Genomic DNA, 21,136 nt, shown 5'->3' on the forward strand with positions numbered 1-21,136 from the left:
TAATTAATTAGGTGCCGCCCGGCACGTAATTGTCGGCCCAGATCAGAGATGATTGCCGATTGCGTCGTCTCTGATCTGGGCCGACATTTATGTGCCGGGCGGCACCTAATTAATTAACATGTTTGTTTCGGCTTTTTTCTTAAAGATGTGCTGTGCGCCTCCCGGCTACCGCTGTACCCCTGCATGCTTTGCGGATCGATATTGGGTCACTGCCTGGAGGGTGGGGGCCACTGCACCACCCAAACTCTGACGACTCAGTCTAACACACCATCATCAGTGTGCTCGAGGCTGTCCCGATTCCCGTAAGTGATACTACACTGTACATACATTATTTCTACTTTATATCGGCTGTGTATTTTTATGTGTTATTTGGTATGCTTTGGCAGCTTCATAGCTTAAAGGTTACTGGAGAGAATGTTTTTGCCAACAGCGCTTGCATGAGATTTTCGGTATGGAGAATAGTGCCGGCAATGATTGAGGAAAAGCATTTCTACTTTATATAGGCTGTGTATTTATCATACCATTCCTGCTTTTACTGTATGTTACTGTTATTTTGGGTTTTAAGTGTTATTTGGCATGATTTGGTAGGTTATTTTTGGGTCTGTGAATGCTCACAAAATTTTCCCATATAAATAAATGGTAATTGCTTCTTCACTTTACGACATTCCGGCTTACGAACCGTTGCATAGGAATGCTCTACCTTTGGATGGCGGGGGAAACCTGTATTTCTGTTTGAGACCAATATTGAGTTATGGTAAAATTCTTCTATTTTTGGAAGAAGCATAGTTAAACCTGTTCTTGACTGTATCTGATACTCACAGACTTGTATTTGCCAGTGAGGTTCATCTGAGAACCATATACATTATTTTTTTCTGGTCTTAATGTTTTAAGTACTGAAACCAATAATTGGCATTCTGCTTCCATCCTGTATGAGAACAACCAATTAAGTACTGACAAAGGATTGTCCCTGGAATTCATTTTTATATCTATGTCTCTTGATCACGCCATATGCTCTAATTAACCACCATTGTGGAGGTTAATTGGATTGTATTGTGGAGGCTAAAATAATTGAAGGATATAATTTTTTCCTAATTATTATTCTCAGTAATTTTATTGGCATCCACAACAAATTGCGATATTATTGGTTCTTTGCTGTTAATTTCTGTTAATTAAATGACTGTTAATTTCTTAAAGGCTCTGGTTGGTGAAAAGGCATGCTATCAGTCAGTCAGCAGTTATGGAGGACAAATTATCTACCTGGGAACTAAGGTAAATGTGGTGCATCATTCTCACTACCAGTATGGTGGAAGAGTGTGTGTGTGTGTGTGTGTGTGTGTGTGTGTGTGTGTGTGTTTATATATTTTATATAAATTATATATATGTAATTTTTTAAGACTTCAGATTGGTAGTGAAGTATTAACTTGTGTGATTCATTAAATAGCAGTTTTATGTGTATGATTTCTGCATTATTTTGTTTAATCTGATTTTCTTTGTTTAATCAAATTCAGTTTGCTTTCTCATAAGAAAGAGAATTGATGAATCCTGCAAAATAAAATTCCGCAAACACTTTAATAGAATTTCTTATCTTTGGGGTAGTGTGCAGTTCTGCAAAATGTATAACTTTGTTCTACAATGTTTTAATTGACATGAGTACCTGTAACTTGATTTTGACTAGTTATTGCACATAGTTTTCTTGCCAGAGCACACGTGGCTGAACGAACATTTAATGTATTAAATTGCTTTTCACTGAGAAGTTTAGGTGCCCCCATTTGTGATCATTTATCTTCACGTTCACCCTGTGCTATGTACCAACCCTTCTGCAGACTGAATTTTATATTTCTGATAATGGAGTTCACATGCAAGTTCTTTCATGAGCCATTTGCAGCCATCTATACCTGTCTTTTTGGCATGGTATTCAGTGCGAGTCCTGTACATAATCCCATCAGTTAAATCTTCACTGACACTATTTTGTTGTACTGTTGATGTCATTGTTTGCACACAAGATCCTAATCCTTTCTCAGTTTTCTAAACCATTGATTACTTCAGTCTGTATGGTCACTTTATTTAATACGAATACTGGAGTTCTCAGCACCACACTAATTGTTTTGCTGTATTCTAGAATTGACTACTCCCAGTATCGATCAGCATTATTGCATTTTTACGAATATTCCAGATGGGTTCTCCTCAAGTGTCAGTGTCACTCTCCTACATTACCTAGTCAAAATTATGCAGAGTAGCTGTATAATCCATCTCTTAAAGATATTTCTTTATAATGAAGATTTAAGATACATCAGGTATCTGTTGGCAGAAATAAGGACCATTTATAAAAAATACTTCTGTCTCTCTTGACGATGATATGGAGTGAAGAAAAATGGAAAAACTATCTTGAATTTTTATAACTAGTTGTAATTACAGATATATTTGCAGCTAATAAATTTGCTGCAAAATGTCAAGTTAATACCTACTATGCAGGTTATATTATTAAAATGATGACTCGCAATTGGGTGTGCTGGTGTATGGAGACTGCATTTGATAAGCTGTGAGACTTTGAAATGATTAAACCTTATGCTGCTTTTTCATTGATAAGCTTGATGGGACCTTCCATTGCTGAATATGGGATAATCATGAATAATATTGGCCCATATATTGACTTCATATTTCTTTTTTTTTGTAGTCTGTGCATGTGATTACTCTGAGGACTTGGCGGGAGGTAAGCAAGTTAAAATGTTTTGTGGGAGGATCAGGCTGGCTCTTCATTTTAAAGAAAAACAATGTTTTGCTCCACTTTGGCCTGGCGCTAGGCATTTGGACGACTTAGTTTAGCTTATAACATAAAATTTCTTGGTTGTGCAGATCAATAAAAAAATTGTTCCTTTCGGCCATTTCCATCTCCATTGATGTGTATATAGCAAAATCTAACTATGTGAAAGATTAGTTCTCATCTGTTGCTTTAAGTGCAATCTGTCAAAACTGCACCCATCATGGAGGTTTATCTTTCCTTCTGACTGGATTCCTTTTCATCACTCCTGCATTCCCAAATATCCTTTCTTCTTTTGATAGCCGAGTTAAAGAAAACAGCATTAATAGAGAGGACAGCATTTTTTTTTTAAATAGGCAACAGTTTCCAGTTTATTTTAGAAGTTTTCATTATGTACTGATAATAAAAATATTGTTGAAAGCTATATTAGAGAGATAAAAATACATTGGGAAAATTGAGATAAAAATACATTGGGAAAATTGAAAGCACATGAGACATTTGAGATTCATGAAACTGCTGCAACATGCAATTGTGGTTACAGCCTTCAACATGAAAGTTCAGAATTTTGTAGTAATCATAAACAAGATACAAAAGATGCTGACAATCTGAATTAAAAGTATTCAGCAGAGTTATTTAGTTGGTCAGATAATATCTGGGAGAATCGGAGTTATTGTTATCACAACAGGGATAACGTTGCTGAGCTCCGAATCTTTTGTTTGAAGGATCCGTAATATTACTCTGAAGAGTGGAAGATCTTCAGGAGAAGCAGTTATAACTTGAATTAAATTCTCATTCAAGGATGTCATCTTGAACAGTGCAACACTTGCTCGGTCATGCAGTGCAGTATCTGTCCAGATCTTTCAGCACAACTGTTTTTCTAAACCATGGGCAGGAATGCCATGTGCTTGAATCCTGTGACTTGTATGTTGTTGTAATAGAAGTAGACAGTGGTGTACTTTGCAAGTGTGTGTACTTAAGTTAGCTGGTATTTTGTTCAAAAAGCAATGGATGGGTTTTGCTTTGGTGCTTCAAGCACTGAATGCTGTTAAAATGCTTTTTGGAAAATCAGTCCAGGGTTTGAAGGGGTTTTGGGTGTACACAAAGTATTGATTTAGATTTCAGCTATATCGATAGATAGATCCTAATTGATCCAAAAGAAAATTACAGTGTCACAGTAACATTACAAGTGCACAGATATAAATATTAGAAAAAAAGTAGGAAGAATCAAAAATGTTACCACAAACAGCCTAACAGTTGGGGGTCAACATTTCCCCAGCTATGGGTTGACTCATTATAGAGCCCAATGGCCGAGGGTAAGAATGACCTCATATAGCGCTCTTTGGAGCAGCGCAGTTGTTTTAGTCTATTACTAAAAGTGCTCCTCTGTTTGGCCAAGGTGGCATGCAGTGGGTGAGAAACATTGTCCAGAATTGCCGTGATTTTCCATAGGGTCCTTGTTTAACCACAGCCTCCAGTGTGTCCAGTTTGACTTGTATAACAGAGCATAATCAGTTTATTGAGCCTCTTGGCATCACCCATGTTGATGCCATTACCCAGCACACCACTGTATTGAAGATTTTACTGGCAACAACAGACATGTGAAGGAGAGGCCTGCATACCCCAAAGAAGCTGTCTCCTCTATAAGTTGAGCCCTTCTTGTGCACAGCCTCTGTGTTGATGCTCCACTCAAGTTTGTCATCCAGGGGCACCTCGGATACTTGTAGGTCCTCACCATCAATAGTAACAGAGAGCGGTGCGTGATTAGTCTTCCTGAAGTTAATCACTATTTCCCTTATCTTACTGATGTTGAGTTGCAGATGATGCAGCTTGCACCATTTGACAAGTCCTCCACCGGGGTACTGTATTCATCCTCCTGTCCTCCCTCTATACACCCAACTATTGCTGAGTCATCAGAGAATTTCTGCAGATGACATGACTCAGTGTTGTACCTAAAGTCCGAGGTATACAGGGTAAACAGGAAGGGAGCCAATGCAGTCCTCTGTGTGGCCTCAGTGCTGCCTATAGCCATATCTGACACGCAGCTCTGAAGCCGCACATACTGTGGTCTGTCCATTATCCGGAATACAATATGAAGAACTTGAATGTGACTAGCTATTCTGATGTTTCTTTCATTTTGAATAATACTGGGAGATTGTAAAATGCTTATTCATTTTTCTCAGTCATTGTGATATATATTTGAAAAGTGAGTTACTTAACATTGTGTGGCGTGAATATTACAAGCTTCTTGCAGCCATTTACAATTGAAGCATTAATTTTATCCTATTTGCATGAATTATGTAGACAAAACATAGTGATTTCCTTAACCAAAAGTGTGAGGTTGCCTTCTATTGTTTGGTCTGTGAATCATTTTCCAATGACGAAGTTTGCAACTTAGATCAAACTGAGATAACACATGAAGCATTGCTTGAAGATCTTTAGTACAGTCAGATAGTTCACTCACTCTGCAACACTCCAGCCGTTAAACCACGAATGACACGTGCTACTGCATGTGCTGTAAGGAAGTAGATACTTCCTATAGATGCTACTGTGAAGAAGCGTGAGCATTGATGTATGTTTTTCTCCCAATGCTGTGTCTGCAGAGGTTGGATTACCTGTTAAAGCAGGAAAGATTCATTGAGGCACTGTCTCTCGCCTGGTCCTTTCATGAAGGAAAAGCCAAAGCCGTAGTGGGTGAGTTATAATCTTTCCTGAATATCATTGATTGTTAAACTTTCAAATGTTCAAGTTTATTTACATTGATAAAATCATCGAAACGCAGTGTACAGAATTTGAGCGTTCAACAATCATGTTGATGCTATCCTTTTGAAAAGGCAGTTGAGCGCAGTTCCACTAATAATTTGTGACTGAAAATCTTGAAGTTGGGGGAATTAATAATTTGGCGAGGGGGTAAAGGAATTTCAGAGTTCAGTATCCCTTGGGAAACTGATATAGTATTAAGAGGTTTTTAAGGATTAAGTGTTTCAAATGTATGACAAAGATGAGAAGAAAGCTGAGGGGTGTGGAAAAGTGGTGTTGAGGTCAAGATTGCAGCTTCCATTATTTTACTAAATAAGCTTGAGAATATGGTGCAAACAACAGGAATTCTGCAGATGCTGGAAATTCAAGCAACACACATACAAGTTGCTGGTTGCTAATGCCCCACCTCCCCCTCGTACCCCATCTGTTACTTATTCTTATACACACATTCTTTCTCTCACTCTCCCTTTTCTCCCTCTGTCCCTTTGAATATACCCCTTGCCCATCCTCTGGGTTCCCCTCCCCCCCCCCTTGACTTTCTTCTCGGACCTCCTGTCCCATGATCCTCTCGTATCCCTTTTGCCTATCACCTGTCCAGCTCTTGGCTCCATCCCTCCCCCTCCTGTCTTCTCCTATCATTTTGGATCTCCCCCTCCCCCTCCAACTTTCAAATCCCTTACTCACTCTTCCTTCAGTTAGTCCTGACGAAGGGTCTCGGCCTGAAACGTCGACTGCACCTCTTCCTAGAGATGCTGCCTGGCCTGCTGCGTTCACCAGCAACTGGTATGTGCGTTGAGTATATGATGACCTGGTCCTGTTTCATTTGTTCTTATTAACATAAGAGCAAGCTTCTACTTTGATAAAAGCTGCTTTTGGGTAAAGACTGGCAAAATTTCAGGTGCTGCCTACTACAAAGAAGTCGCAAGAAAAGCTCTTAATGCAGATCTAGACAGATTGGTTGTAGGAATCCACGCAAATATTTGTGACAGAAATATCCATGAAATGTCAGAATGGAGAAAGTGATAAGCAATACAAATATTCTAAAGGGTACTAGGCTACAGTGTATCTGTAGAATTAGAAAGAAAGTCTTGACACGCAATGAAGTGCAGCCTTAGAGATATGTACAACATTTTGTGACAGACTGTCTGTTGCCCAGACATCCTGCACAATGAAAATACTGTGTGTATATATGTGCTGTGGTCAGATTACACTGGTACTGCTTTCTACTGCTTCATTCCTTGTGACTTTCTCTTGTATGATGTAGGGATTGATGTTAAAGCCACAGTGTTTGAAATGCTAAATTCAACCCAGACAGAAGTCAAAATCAAAGTACATTTATTATCAAAGTATGTATACGGAATACAACTCTGATATTCGTCCTCCCGCAGGCAGCCATGAAATAAAGAAACACCATGGAACCCATTCAAGAAAACATCAAACACCCAGTGCGCGAAAAAAGAACAAATTACGCAAATGTCAAAAAGCAAACAAACAGCACAAAGAATATCAAACATCAAACCAGCAGTTCAATAGTATTCAGTACAGTTTAGTTCAGTTCAGCACCACATTGCAAGCCCACTGCAGGCTGCAGGTCCATTCTTCACTGAAGTGCCCCAGTTCGTATCGATAGCCCCGATTAAACTGCTCACAGAAATCAAAATCCAGAAACACGTGCAACATGAACTTGAATGGCTCCCAAAACAAGTCCACAGTCTTGCTGATCAATCCTTGCAACATGGATCCCAAGACTCTTACACTTTCCTCTGACAGCAGCTCGCGAGGAGGAGCAGAAGACTGGACAAATGCAGGCAGATGGCGCTGTACACCCACCTGTCCTCTGGCTCTTGTCCTCCTCGACTTCAACCTTGTTCGATGCCTTAATCGGAGAGAAGCAATAGAGTCGATCATGAGCTCGCGCCCCATATCCAGGCCTCTAAAGCGGTACACTCCGCTCCAAATCTCACTAAACTTCCTCAGAGACAGCAAAGCACCAATTGCATAATCGGCCCACAAACATACCATCAAAATGTAAATCACAGGTTCCAATAGCCTGCAGCTTAGTAGTAGAGTCAAATTTGAAAGAAGAAGAGTAAGTGACAGTAGCTTAGTGAACTGTCTCCAGGACATTGCCGTTGATTACATTGTTTGCTGATGCCATTTTGAAGACATTTGCTTCCACAACAGAAATTTAAACCCAATCCAAAAAATTGGCTAATTGTTACAATTGTGAACTATAGTCAACTTATTATAGCCAAGATAGATGCAGCAAAATTAAAGCAGTATTCAGAAGTGGGCTGATATGCCATATTAGATTCACACTGCGGAAGAACTTGACAAAAATTGTGACTAACAATATGTCTTTGATTTCTGCTTTATTTCCATGACTGTCCCCTACTGTTAATGGCCTAGGAGTGAAGAGTTAATAAAAAACGTACTGGACGAATAGCATAGCATTAAGAGCAGGTCAAAGGTTGGAAATTCTCTGCAGTCCACAGGCTGGAAATATGACAGAGTACTTTCAACTTGCCTGGATGCATACAAATCCAACAGCATTTGGAAAGCTTGATGCTATCTATAACGATGCAAATCACCTAAAACTTCCACTGCCTCTCCTACTGGTCACTGTTCTATTGCGGTGGCTATGTACCAACCAAAAATGCTCTCCATTCCTACTTTGACATCAATCCCCAAACCCATGTTCTCTACCAGAAAGAAGAACAGGCTGATGAGAGAACTCCTGCCTGTAAGATCCTCACCATTGTTTTGTGGAAGCCTAGCCCCCTTCCTTCATAACCACTGGGTTGAAATCTTGGCATTTCTACTCAATACTGTTTCAAGAGTGCTTTCAATAGAAGCACAAAGTAGGTTGTGCTTGAGCATTTAAGGATGATCAATAAATGTCAGCCCTGCTTGTAATCTCTCATCTTGTAAATGAATACTTAAAAAAAAAGTTGGCACAACAAATATAAGAAACATGATCATAGAAAATAAAGTTGAATGGAGGGAATTATGTTCATATGCAATTTTTAAAATTAAATATGCAATCATGCAAGAAAGGATCCTGGCAGCTGCCAGTAAATGGTATTAGTGTGCTTGATCGCAAGCAGGCTGTGATGTTGATCTTTGGCAAAATAAGTTGACTATTAAACCCAAGAAATTCTGCAAATTCTGGAAAGCCAAAGCAATGCACAAAATGTTGGAGGAACTCAGCAGGTCAGGCAGCTTCCATGGAAATGAACAAATAGTTGACATTTCAGACTGAGACCTTTCCCATGAGATATTTGTATGGATATCTCAAAGATAGAGCAGAGTGCTTGCTTTCAGATTAAATTGAATTTCTCTAACTCTGGAAAAAGCGTAAAAATAAATACATGTTTTTCTCTATTTAACACAATAAATCTTTTCTGCTTTTCAAATCTTTATTTTCTGTATTTGTTTTTCACATTCTACAAAATCCTTCTCATCAGTTTCTTTTCTCATTTTGATTATTTCTATATACAATAGAAAGTGAAAACTTGAGAGAAGCACATTCTGTTTTGAAGCATTCCTTACTCTTGTATGCTAGGCTTTTGCTATGATGAATGAATAGAAGAAAATATATTCACTAATGTACTAATTGAATAAAGATCGGTACCTACAGTGGAAAATATCACAATTGATAGTTGGCCAGTGGCTAAGCAAATTGTTGAAGTCAGAAGATTTTTGAGTGGTCTTATTTTTTTTTGATTTAAAACAATAAACAATTCTTGGACAAATGGCACTCATGCTTTTTTGTCTTCTTTCATGAACTACCATGTAAGATAATGTATTTTGATAGGGAAAATACTTGGGGCTGTTCTGAAGAATTTTACATTTTTTTACAGCTTCTACATTTTATGGCGATCTCATTCTGCATCTTGAAATTGCTAGTAACGATGAAACTCTAAACACCTTCAAATTACATTGTATAGTAGTAGTTTTATCACTGTTTGCACCCCTTGCAGATGCAGTAAATCTTGAGATGCAACCAGCATAAAATATGGTGAACAATTAAATTCAACTATTTGTTTGTTCTAGCTTATGAAGTTACAGAATATTCATATAATAAACTATTCAGCAGAATACATTACTTTTGTTGTACTGACCTTAATTTGCTTTAAAATTGTTGCTTTTTTCAGGTTTACCTTGTTAAGAAGCTTTAAGTCCCACCCAGTGTAGCTTCATTATGTTTTGTGTATGTTATCTGTTGGGACAAAAGGGTGTTTTATTCATTCTAGGATATTCAGAATTTAACAGTGAGAAAGGGAATATCTACAGAAATAGTAACAGTGGATAAATATTATTAATCATTTGAATAAGCATTTGATAGTGCAAATTTCAACTATTACAAGATTTTTGATCCAGTAGAGCAGTGGATTCACGGCTTTCCCTTGCACAACCATAAAGACTAAGTTGTAATAATTGAGTTTAATTTCAAGCGAACTATGAATACTTCAAGCCCAATCTCAACCTATCCTTAAGACATAGTGTTGCAGCATGCTAGAATTTCTAGTAAGTCAGCTGCTTGACTCCAATTTATAACCACTACAGGAATTCTCAAGATGGTACCCATTCAGTTCAGAGACAGATAAAAGGCAGTCGATATGCCCTACGGATGAAACTTAAATCATCGTATATATCTGCTAAGTTAATTTGTCTGTAATGAGGCCTATTAACATAAAAAGTGAAATTATATAACTACCCCTTGGGAAATCATGAATAAGGAATTAAAAGAAATGAACATTTCATTAACTAGAGAAATGTTAGAACTGGAAAAGGAAGTGATTCTATTTTTGTGATTCTCTGCCAAGCACTTAAGGTCAAGACCAGAAGAGCACAGATGAATATTAAAGCTCTATGTGATGCTTCTAAATCCCACTCTCTGAATAATGCTTTTTAATGCGATTATCCACATAAACACATTTGGTGGCCACAGTAATGAAAATAATTTAGCGCTGAATTACAATGGCACCACTGTCTCGGGAACATATACTACTTGCAGCTAGATTTATGTTGCCACAAACTCATTTCAATAAACAATGGGGTCTGTAGGAAAAGGTAAAATGTCAGCATTTTAATGTTTGAGAAAATATGCAGATTCAGTGTCACCTTGTTCTTAATTCCCATCTCTCCTATGTTTATTGGCTATTCATATCAGAAACAGATGTACATTGTTGGAAGCATTTTTGTTCATTATTCCATTATTATTTGTTGATAGGGCTGTTTGGAGATCAGAACAAACGGAAAGGAGTTGTGGCTGATCGGGTAAAGTATTGCTTATTCATGATTTTCATCTCATTTTATCTACCTAAAACTGTTGAGCATGGCACTGAATGGTTAGAACATCAGTTGCCAAAACAATCAACTCTTGGTACAGCTGTGCTGCTGACAGACTCAAGATGTGCTTTGGCGTGCAATGGTGTGTTTTTTTTCCAAATTTGGGCTTGTCTAGCTGATAAGTGGTTATAAACCTACTGTAGAGCAGTATTTTAAATACTTTCTTAATTGGAAGGGTTGCATATTTATGGAATATTTTGCCTATACCCTAACAATTCCATTGGTAAGTCACAATAGGTTCAGTAAGCTCCAATATGTTAAGTTGCAGGCAAAAGCCCGTGGCATACTTCCTTAGCTGTTCACTGTTCTTCAGTGATAATTTCAGTGAATATTTATCTCATAATAAATAAGATACATGAATGAACACAATCTTTTTTGTTATTTGCTAGTGAAAATTTTTTATCAGATTCTGATTTATAGTTTAACCTGAATGGAAAAAGTGAAAAAAACTACTCTTTTTGCATGACATTTTTACTGGATTTTTTTTTCTTCTTGCATTTTTAACTATATTTAGTAGTGACTATCTTTATTTATACTCGTTTGTCCTGAAATGTTTGCAAATGGGAATATCTCTGCATGTGCTCAGTTAAACTTTTGCATAGCTTATGGCATCAAAAACCTCTTCTACCCTCTCCCTTGAGTAAAGCCCTCAGTCTGTAAGAGTTTATTCTTGATATTATCATTTTAGTGCTGATACTGTCCAAGCAAAATTCTTTTGCACTTCTTCTTGTGCCACTACAGTAAAGCTCCATTAATCTGCCATGCTCAGGTCTTTGGTGATGCCAGATTGGCTGGACCATTGGATGTTATTTTTTATTAATGCGCCAGCACACTTTTAATTCACTTTTTTTTAAAAGCGATTTTACACAGCAACATTTCAGTGAAAAGGAGTAGGAAGTAGAACCAGTTAAGAATCAAGGGAAAGAGCAAACAGAACCAGCAGTTTGAAGGATATGTGGGAACTAGGGCTCCAGTAAGTGACCCGGGAGCTTAGGAATAGGTGCCATGGTGAGTGGCCAGGGAGCACAGGAACATTGATCCAATGAATGGTCAGGCAGGACAGGAACAGGGAAATGTTATAACTGGAGCTTTGGTGAGTTGAAAGGAAACATGGAAATCAGGGCACTGACAAGTGGATGGGGAGTCGAACAACTGAGATCCTGGTGAGTGGTAAGTGGAAACATTACCTGGTAAGCCAGATGCTGATCTATCGGGATTTCTGAATTGCTGGACAGTGGACTATTGAGATTTTCTCTGACCCTTATGTAGAGATCAGAACTGTTCAAGGTACCCCAAGGATTCTGAGCCATGATTTTAAATATGATTTCCTTAATTTTTTCTCATTTTCCATTCTGCACCTTAAGAAATAAACCCTATTTTATTTCCCTATAGCTTATTAACCTGCATTGCCACTTCTACTGATTTGTTTGCCTTTATTCACAGATTCATCTGTTTCTCCACTGCACTTAAGATTATTTATTTTACAAGAAATATGACGTCTTTTTCCCATTGTTCTTGTCACAAATGTGTCACTTCAGAATGCTGGATACTTAAATTTGTTTGCTATTGCATGCCCTATTGGCAAATTTATTAATACTGCTAATATTTTTTCGGGATTATCATCTATAATAACAGCACTCTCTAATCATGACCCATCCACTAACTTTGGAATTGTAATTTGGATTTCCCCATCTTGATCGTTTATGTAAACTTTGTTGATATATCCATATCTTCTGGAATACCATTCCACAGCCTTTGCTATGTGAGCAACTGTAATTCATCCTTTTCTTTGTCTTTGTTTTGTAGCCATACATTCTTCATGCATTTGGACCCCACATGATCCAAATAAGATGTAAAACTGCTCCCAAACTAAAATTTTGTTATCTTAAACATACTTCCTTGCTCTTCAAAATTTTGTTCAGGCTACAAGGAGAGATGTAGTTGACATTTGCATGAAATTGGAATAAATCTGATCTATGTTTAAAATCTTTCTCTTCAGATGGTAGAAATCCTGCTTCAGTATGCTGACCGTGCTCTGAAGAAATGCCCTGAACAGGGCAAGATACAGGTTATGGAACAGCATTTTCAGGCAAGTGAATAGCTCATACTTTTTTTTTAAAGAATGGTAACAAATGCAAACAAAAAGATAAGTTGTACACTGTATTAAAAGGCCATTTACTATAAATGAAAAATGGAAAATACTGCTGAAATATTACCAACTTGAAATACTTGGAACGCCATTTTCCAACGATAGCCCCGTGACTTACGGTTTCTGGTGCTTTTGTTCCCCCCCCCCCCCCAGATTCTTGCATTTGCTATATTTTTGAATTATCTCAGCATTTTGATATAACTATAGAGCAAGTCACTGTTTGTGCAGTGTCAAAGTGCTATAGTTCAGTAACTAGTGTGCCCAATAAATTAGTGAATATGCTGTGGCATGTTATCATATGTTGGTGATACTGGTCTTGTGGAGCAAATGAGTATAGCAGTCATATAGTTGGTGATATCTCCCATTTATATATGAGTAAACAGCATTTATTCCTATAATCACTTGCCATCTACTAATAGATGTTTTTGTTCAAAGGTTCTAGCTAATGAATATTTCTCCTTGCATCTTTGCTGATGATATTTTGATGTTTAATTTCCTGCCTTGAGGACATTCTATGTTATTCTAGCCAGGGGCTGCAGCAAGTAATGTGAAAAAAGTAGTTAGATTAGAGATACTGGGAATAGGGAAGGAAATTGGGTGAAGGCTCCGGATCTGGTAGGATGAGGGACTGGGAGGGGTGGAGTAGCAGAGATTGCACAAAGGCTCTAGTTGTGGGGGAGGGGTTGAATTGCATGACAGCTCCTATAAATTGGGAGAGAGAATTAATTGAAGGAGGCAATATATGGGGAGGGAAGTATTGGGTGAAAGCTGCAGTGTGTGGGGCAGGGGAAACTAGAGAAAGGTTCCTGTAAGTGAAGCAGATTAGATGGACCAGAGATGAACAAATGAAGCAATGTCCCTTGGAATCCACAGGCTTGAATCCAGACAATCTTGTATTAGATCAGACTTGGGCAAAGAAACATCCTCCTCATTTTGTTGAACAAAACTTGGAAGCAGCACTAAAAGAACCATGAGCACGTAATGTACAATGGGACAGTCGCGGGTAGGACTTCAGTGTTCATCACCAGGAGCGACTTGGTAGCACCAGAATTCACCGAAATGGCCAAGTTCTAAATGAAATCAGAATCAGAGTCAGGTTTATTATCACTGGTATGTGTCGTGAAATTTGTTAACTTAGCAGCAGCAGTACAATGCAATACATGATAATATAGAAAGAAAAAATAGTAAATCGATTACAGTAAGTATACAGTAAGCAAAAAACAAATTATATATATTTATTAAAAAAAAAGGGTGAGGTAGTGTTCATGGGTTCAGTGTCCATGTAGGAATTGTATGTTAAAGGAAAAGAAGCTGTTCCTGAATCACTGAATGTGTGCCTTCAGGCTTCTGTATCTCCTTCCTGACAGTAACAAGGAGAAGGGGGCTTGCCCTGGGTGATGGGGGTCCTTAATAATGGACGCCGCTTTCTGAGGAACTGTTCCTTGAAGATTGTTGGATACAATGAAGGCGTGTACCCAAGATGCAGCTGTCTAATTTTACAACTTTCTAGAGCATCTTTCAGTCCTGTGCTGTAGCCCCTCCCCCGTACCAGAATGTGATGCAGCCTTTCAGGATGCTCTCCGTGGGTATATAGAGGTTTTTGAGTGTTTTGAGTGACAAACCAAATCTCTTCAAATTTCTTATGAAATATAGCCACTGCCTTGCCACCTTTATAGTTGCAATGATAAGTTGGGACCATATTAGATCCTCAGAAATCTTGACATCCTAGAACTTGAAATTGCCACTCTCTTCCCTTCTGATCCCTCCATGAGGATTGATTTGTGTTCCTTTATCTTACCTTTCCTGAAGTTCCACAATCAGCTCTTTCCTCATACTGGCATTGAGTGCAAGGTTGTTGCTGCGACATCACTCAACTAACTGGTATATCTCACTCCTGTGCGGCCTCTCATCTCTGTCTGAGATTCTAGCAACACTGGTTGTATCATCAGCAAATTTATAGATCGTATTTCAGTAGGTTTCAATAAGTACATTTAATGTCAGAGAAATGTATACAATATACATCCTGAAATTCTTTTTCTTTCTGAAATTCTTCTTCTTCGCAAACATCCATGAAAATAGAGGAGTGCCCCAAAGGATGAATGACAGTTAAACTTTAGAACCCCAAAGACCCCTCCAGTGCCCCCCTCCCACACACAAGCAGTAGCAAAGCAACGACCCAGACCAGCAAAAAGCATCCGCGCCCTCCACTGAGCACTCAAACGTGCATCAAGCATCAATAAATACTCAGACTTGCAGTATCCCCAAAAACTACTCGTTCACCCAATAATTCGACAGGCTCTCTCTCCCGCCCTAATAAGGGAAAAAGAAGTGTCCCTGTTTCACAGAGAGACGGGAGACATAATAAACAACTCACTGATTTACGATGTTAACAAGTCTGCTGCAATGCTTTTTTTTGAGCTCTGCACCCGGAGGGTCGGCCCCAGAAAGGTGCAGACCTCTGGGCACACAACCCACAGCAGCTAACCTGCTGCTCCTGATGTTCTGTGATCTCCCACTACGCCTCAGTCCTGGGCACTGTTCTAGAATCAACGCGTTTTCACAACTATGAAAATCCATTTCCCTGAAAGCATGCTCGTCTTCCAGGCCACGTCCTAGCGATATCAAAAAGTGGCTGGTCGTGTGGCCCTGAGAGCGGGTCCCATTCTTGCAAAGAACCAAAGTCAGGGTGTAATTGCAGGTCAGGGTCTTCAAAAGAACCTTGACAAGGGGGAAAGAAAGAGATATCAAAGACAGAAATAGAGCTGTTTCTGAAGATGCAAGCAAAGGAGTTGCCGTTTAGCGCCATCTTGACTTTGCTCCATCCTCGCACCTAGCCACGCAGTCACGGGTATAGAGGGAGTAGAGCAGTGTGCCATCCTGGATGCTGCCAAATTCGATCTGTGGAAGGTAATGGATGAATCTACTTGACCTCATTCTCACCAGTTTGCTTTCAGCAGATATATTAGGGAGAGTCAACAGAGCTTTATGTGTAGTAGGTCATGTTTGACCAATCAATTGGAGTTTTTCGAGGAGGTTACCAGGAAAGTGGATGAAGGGAAGTCGGTGGATATTGTCTACATGGACTTCAGTAAGGCCTTTGACAAGGTCCCGCATGGGAGGTTAGTTAGGAAAATTTAGTCGCTAGGTATACATTGGAGAGGTGGTAAATTGGTTTAGACATTGGCTCAATAGAAGAAGCCAAAGAGTGGTAGTAAAGAATTGCTTCTCCGAGTGGAGGTCTGTGACTAGTGGTGTGCCACAGGGATCAGTGCTGGGTCCATTGTTATTTGTCATCTATATCAATGATCTGGATGATAATGTGGTAAATTGGATCAGCAAATTTGCTGATGATACAAAGATTGGAGGTGTAGTAGACAGTGAGGAAGGTTTTCAGAGCCTGCAGAGGGACTTGGACCAGCTGGAAAAATGAGCTGAAAAATGGCAGATGGAGTTTAATACAGACAAGTGTGAGGTATTGCACGTTGGAAGGACAAACCAAGGCAGAACATACAGGATTAATGGTAAGGCACTGAGGAGTGCAGTAGAACAGAGGGATCTGGGAATACAGATACAAAATTCCCTAAAAGTGGCGTCACGGGTAGATAGGGTCGTAAAGAGAGCTTTTGGTACATTTGCCTTTATTAATCAAAGTATTGAGTATAAGAGCTAGAATGTTATGATGAGGTTGTATAAGGCATCGGAGAGGCCGAATCTGGAGTATTGTGTTCAGTTTTGGTCACCAAATTACAGGAAGGATATAAATAAGGTTGAAAGAGTGCAGAGAAGGTTTACAAGGATGTTGCCGGGACTTGAGAAACTCAGTTACAGAGAAAGGTTGAATAGGTTAGGACTTTATTCCCTGGAGCGTAGAAGAATGAGGGGAGATTTGATAGAGGTATATAAAATTATGATGGGTATAGATAGAGCGAATGCAAGCAGGCTTTTTCCATTGAGGCAAGGGGAGAAAAAAACCAGAGGACATGGGTTAAGGGTGAGGGGGGAAAAGTTTAAAGGGAACATTAGGGGGGTCTTCTTCACACAGAGAGTGGTGGGAGTATTGAATGAGCTGCCAGATGAGGTGGTAAATGTGGTTTCTTTTTTTAAAATTTAAGAATAAATTGGACAGGCACATGGATGGGAGGTGCATGGAGGGATATGGTCCGTGTGCAGGTCAGTGGGACTAGGCAGAAAATGGTTCGGCACAGCCAAGAAGGGACAAAAGGCCTGTTTCTGTGCTATAGTTTTTCTATGGTTTCTATATATATCCACTACAGCATTGGGAGAAACGGACCATTGTACAGTCCTTCTGTGAATGCCTTACATTATAAATAAATAATTTTATCAATGAAGTTTTATTTTTAAATATAATACTGAAATATAATATTTGACTCTAGACTTTTTTCCCCTTATCTGGGTAGGAGGAGGTAACTAAAGGATCTTAAGTCAGCTTCAGCAGTAACTAAGCATGCATTGAAAAATTATGAGGCTGGAGAATGTGATGTTGAGGGATTTCAGCTAGGCACTACGCATGCATTTGCAAGTAAACAAAGTTCTGGCAAACTGCTGGTAGCAATGTACCGTTAGAAGAACTCAAGTGTGACAACTTCAGTAGTCCCCTGAAAGCTTGAAGTTGCTTCAGGCAGCTATCAGTCAAGTCATAAAGGACATTGTCTGGCCAGAAGGTGATTATGTAATAGACTGTGCCCAATGATGACTTGTCAGGAGCAAATCAAAAATTTTTTCTGTTTGTATTGATGTGGTAGCTGAATTCTAAAGCAATATGATTGAACAGTTTTGGTCGTTTATGGAGCATTTCTCTGCTGATATTTCAAGTAATCATGGCCCACTGCTGTAATGATGTAAATCTGTTCAGAACAGCTTAGACCTTAGCTGTAATTTGATGGAAATTTCTTATCAGGCTATCAATTATTAAAGCTGTGAATGGTAGTGCCATGCCTGTCCCACTTAACTGACAAGTACTTCTTTTGCCCAAATCTGGAAGATCCGTCGTTGCATTCTATCCAAATTATAGAATTTCCAGTGGTTGAGTAATACAGAAAGGAAGTGATCATTGTTGAATTGGTTTGTGGTTTTAATAGATGTTAATAGACAGGGTATGAAAGGATTTGGACATAATGCAGGCTAATGGGATTAGCGTAGAAAGACAAAAGTGTTGGCATTGAAGTGTTGCGTTGAAGGATCTGTTTCTATCGTGTACAACTCTTGTTTCTGTTTTGTTGACCAGTGTCCAGTTAAGGCTACTTTACAGCTGTTTCCAATATAGAACAATGACCTTGGATATAGGGCATAATTTCAAAAAGTGGTGATAATGCAAACTTTGGAAGAGAAATGAAATATGAGATTGAGTGCAATATGGGCACATGTAAATGTGCAGAATATGTCAAATTTAAAGTGAACATCTAAAAATGAACAAATTTTAATTTCTATGAAAAGGAATAAAGAGAAATCATTTTTGGTAGATGCAGAAAGAACATAATTTGTCATTGTAAGTTGTCCCGTAATTAGTTTAAGGTTAATCATGTTTGTAGATTGTTGCTGGGGAGACGTGGCTCAAAGGGCCAGAAGGGCCTACTCTGTGCTATATCGCTAAATAAATCAAATAAATATGTGACAAAAACATAAGGAAAGCTCATTTCATACACTGAGGATTTGTAATCTTAAGACTTCAAAAACCTATTCGATGCATCTATACTCGTCATTTACAGATGCGCAGCAGAGAGTATTCTAACATGCTGCATGACTGCATGGGTTGGCAACTGTAGTGGACAAGAAGGATCTACAGCGGGTAGTCATAACTGCCCACTGCAAAACTGGCACCAGCCTTTCTGCCATTAAGGGCATATTATGTCCTTAAAAAACCTGTGGGCAAGTTTGTTAGGGGTGTTGGGGAGGGTTTAAACTAATTTAGCAGGGATGGGAACTGGTATGATAGGGCGGAGGATGGGGCAGTTGGTATACAAGTTGATGTATAATGAAACTGAGGAAGGACATGCAGATGAAGGAACAAAATTGTGGTCAGTGGGTTGAGCTGAAGTATAATATGGCAAAATCGAAAAGGGTAACAAATACAGGACTGAAGGTGCTATATTTGAATCCATGTGGTACATGAAATAAGGTAGATGATTTTTTAGCGCAATTAGAGAGTGGTGGGTAATGTGGGCATTACTGAGTTGTAGCGAAAAGAAGATCATAGTTGGGAACTTAACATCCAAGGATATCCATTGATTCAAAAAGACAGGCAGGTAAGCAGAAGGGGTGAGGTGGCTGTGCTGGTAAAATATGAAATCAAATCCTTAGAGGTAACATAGGATCGCAAGATGCAGAATCCTTGTGGGTAGAGTTAAGAAACAACAAGGGTAATGGGAGTTACGTACAGGCCTCTGAACAGTAGCCAGGATGTGGGATATAAATTGCAACTGGAGATGCTCTGTACATACATCTATTGATGCTTCTGGACACATCTTCAGTGATGTTCCTGGAATCATCGGGTGTTTCGGGTCTTTCAACATCATACAACCTCCTCCAGGTGACCCAGCCGGGGCTGATCAGACCCCAGCAGATAAAAAGAGTATATAAAAAGGGCAATGTTACAGTAGTCTTGGGGGATTTCAATATGCAGGTAAATTGGGTAAATCAGATTGGTGCTAAATCCCAAGAGAGGGAATTTGTAGAAGGCTGATGAGCTGGCTTTTTAGAGCAGGTGGTGATTGAGCCCACTAGGAGAATGGCAGTTCTGGATTGGGTGTTGTGTAATGAACTAGATTTGATTAGAGAGCTTAAGGTAAAGGAACCCTTAAGAGACATTGATCATAATATGATAGACTTCACCCTACAGTTTGAGACTGAATTACTTGATGGAGAAGATTGAGTCGGATGTATTGGTATTGCAGTGGAGTTGTGATGAAAGTTCTTGACAAGCATGAATTGTACCCAGATGCAGGGATATCCAAAGTAAGGTTCGAGACACAGTATTACGCTGGATCTGAGCAGAAAGCAAACACTAGGTGATATCACGAGTAGGCTTACAATTGAGCACTGAGCTACAGTTCAGATGTGCCTTAAATACTCAATTCTTGGCATTCGAAACAGGATTACCAATTAGTGGGACTGTCCTGAACCCTTAAAGGGGTCACATCAGCTATCTGTTCTCTGGGGAGTTTGAGCGTCTAAATCCCAGAAGCTGGTACGGTTGGGTATGTCTTGTAACAGGGGTAAAGGGATTTACTGAGGCCTGAGAGAGGAGCTGGCCAAAGTTAATTGGAAAGGGACTATCAAGGGATAACAGCAGGACATCAAAGGTTGGAGCTTCTGGGAGCAATTCAGAAGGCATGGGCTAGAAACATCCCAGAGATGAAGTACTCTAAAGCGAGGATGAAGCAACCATGGGTGACGAGGGAAGTTTAAAGGCAGCATAAAAAGAAAAGGAAGGGCATATAATATCGCAAAGATTAGTTGGGTTGATGGATTGGGAAGCCTTTAATAACCACCAGAAGGCAACTAAAAAGCAATAAGGAGAGAAAAGATGAAATATGAAGGTAAGCTAGCCAATACTATAAAAGAAGATACAAAAAGGTTTTTACAGATATATAATGAAAGATGGGAGTGGATTTCGGACCACTGGAAAATGACGCTGTAGAGGTAGTAATAGGGGACTAACAAATAGTACACCAAGTTAGTATGTATTTTTCATCAGTTTTCACTGTGGAAGACGCCTGCATTATGCCAGAAATTTCAGAGTGTTGCTATTACTAAGGAAATGGTGCTTGGCAAACTGAAAGTTCTGAAGGTGGATAACTCACCTGTGCACCAGATGGACTACACTCCAGGGTTCTGAAAGAGGTAGCTGAAGAGATTGTGGAGGCTTTAGTAATAATCTTTTAAGAATCACTAGATTCTGGAATGGTTCTGGAGGACTGGATAATTGGAAATGTCACTCCACTATTTAAGAAAGAGGGAGGCAGGAGAAAGGAAATTATAGGGCTGTCGGTCTGACTTCAGTGTTTGGGAAGATGTTCAAGTCCATTATCAAGGATGAGGCTTTAGAGAACTTGGAGGCACGTGATAAAGTAGGCCAAAGTCAGCATGTTTTCCTTAAA

The 21,136-nt window shown here is 39.2% G+C and overlaps 1 protein-coding gene across 2 annotated transcripts in view; it reads left to right on the forward strand.

Moving 5' to 3' along the window:
* Positions 1–21,136, forward strand: part of vps8 (VPS8 subunit of CORVET complex) — a 682,661-nt gene that overhangs the window by 83,822 nt on the left and 577,703 nt on the right. For both annotated transcript variants that reach the window (XM_063051804.1, XM_063051802.1), the window contains 5 exons: positions 1,195–1,269; positions 2,675–2,710; positions 5,359–5,449; positions 10,752–10,798; positions 12,870–12,959. In XM_063051804.1, the coding sequence (XP_062907874.1) occupies positions 1,195–1,269; positions 2,675–2,710; positions 5,359–5,449; positions 10,752–10,798; positions 12,870–12,959 (339 nt within the window). The remainder of the gene's footprint in view (positions 1–1,194; positions 1,270–2,674; positions 2,711–5,358; positions 5,450–10,751; positions 10,799–12,869; positions 12,960–21,136) is intronic.

The sequence above is a fragment of the Mobula hypostoma genome, chromosome 6 (genome assembly GCF_963921235.1).
Source record: "Mobula hypostoma chromosome 6, sMobHyp1.1, whole genome shotgun sequence".
NCBI classification, from domain to species: domain Eukaryota; kingdom Metazoa; phylum Chordata; class Chondrichthyes; order Myliobatiformes; family Myliobatidae; genus Mobula; species Mobula hypostoma.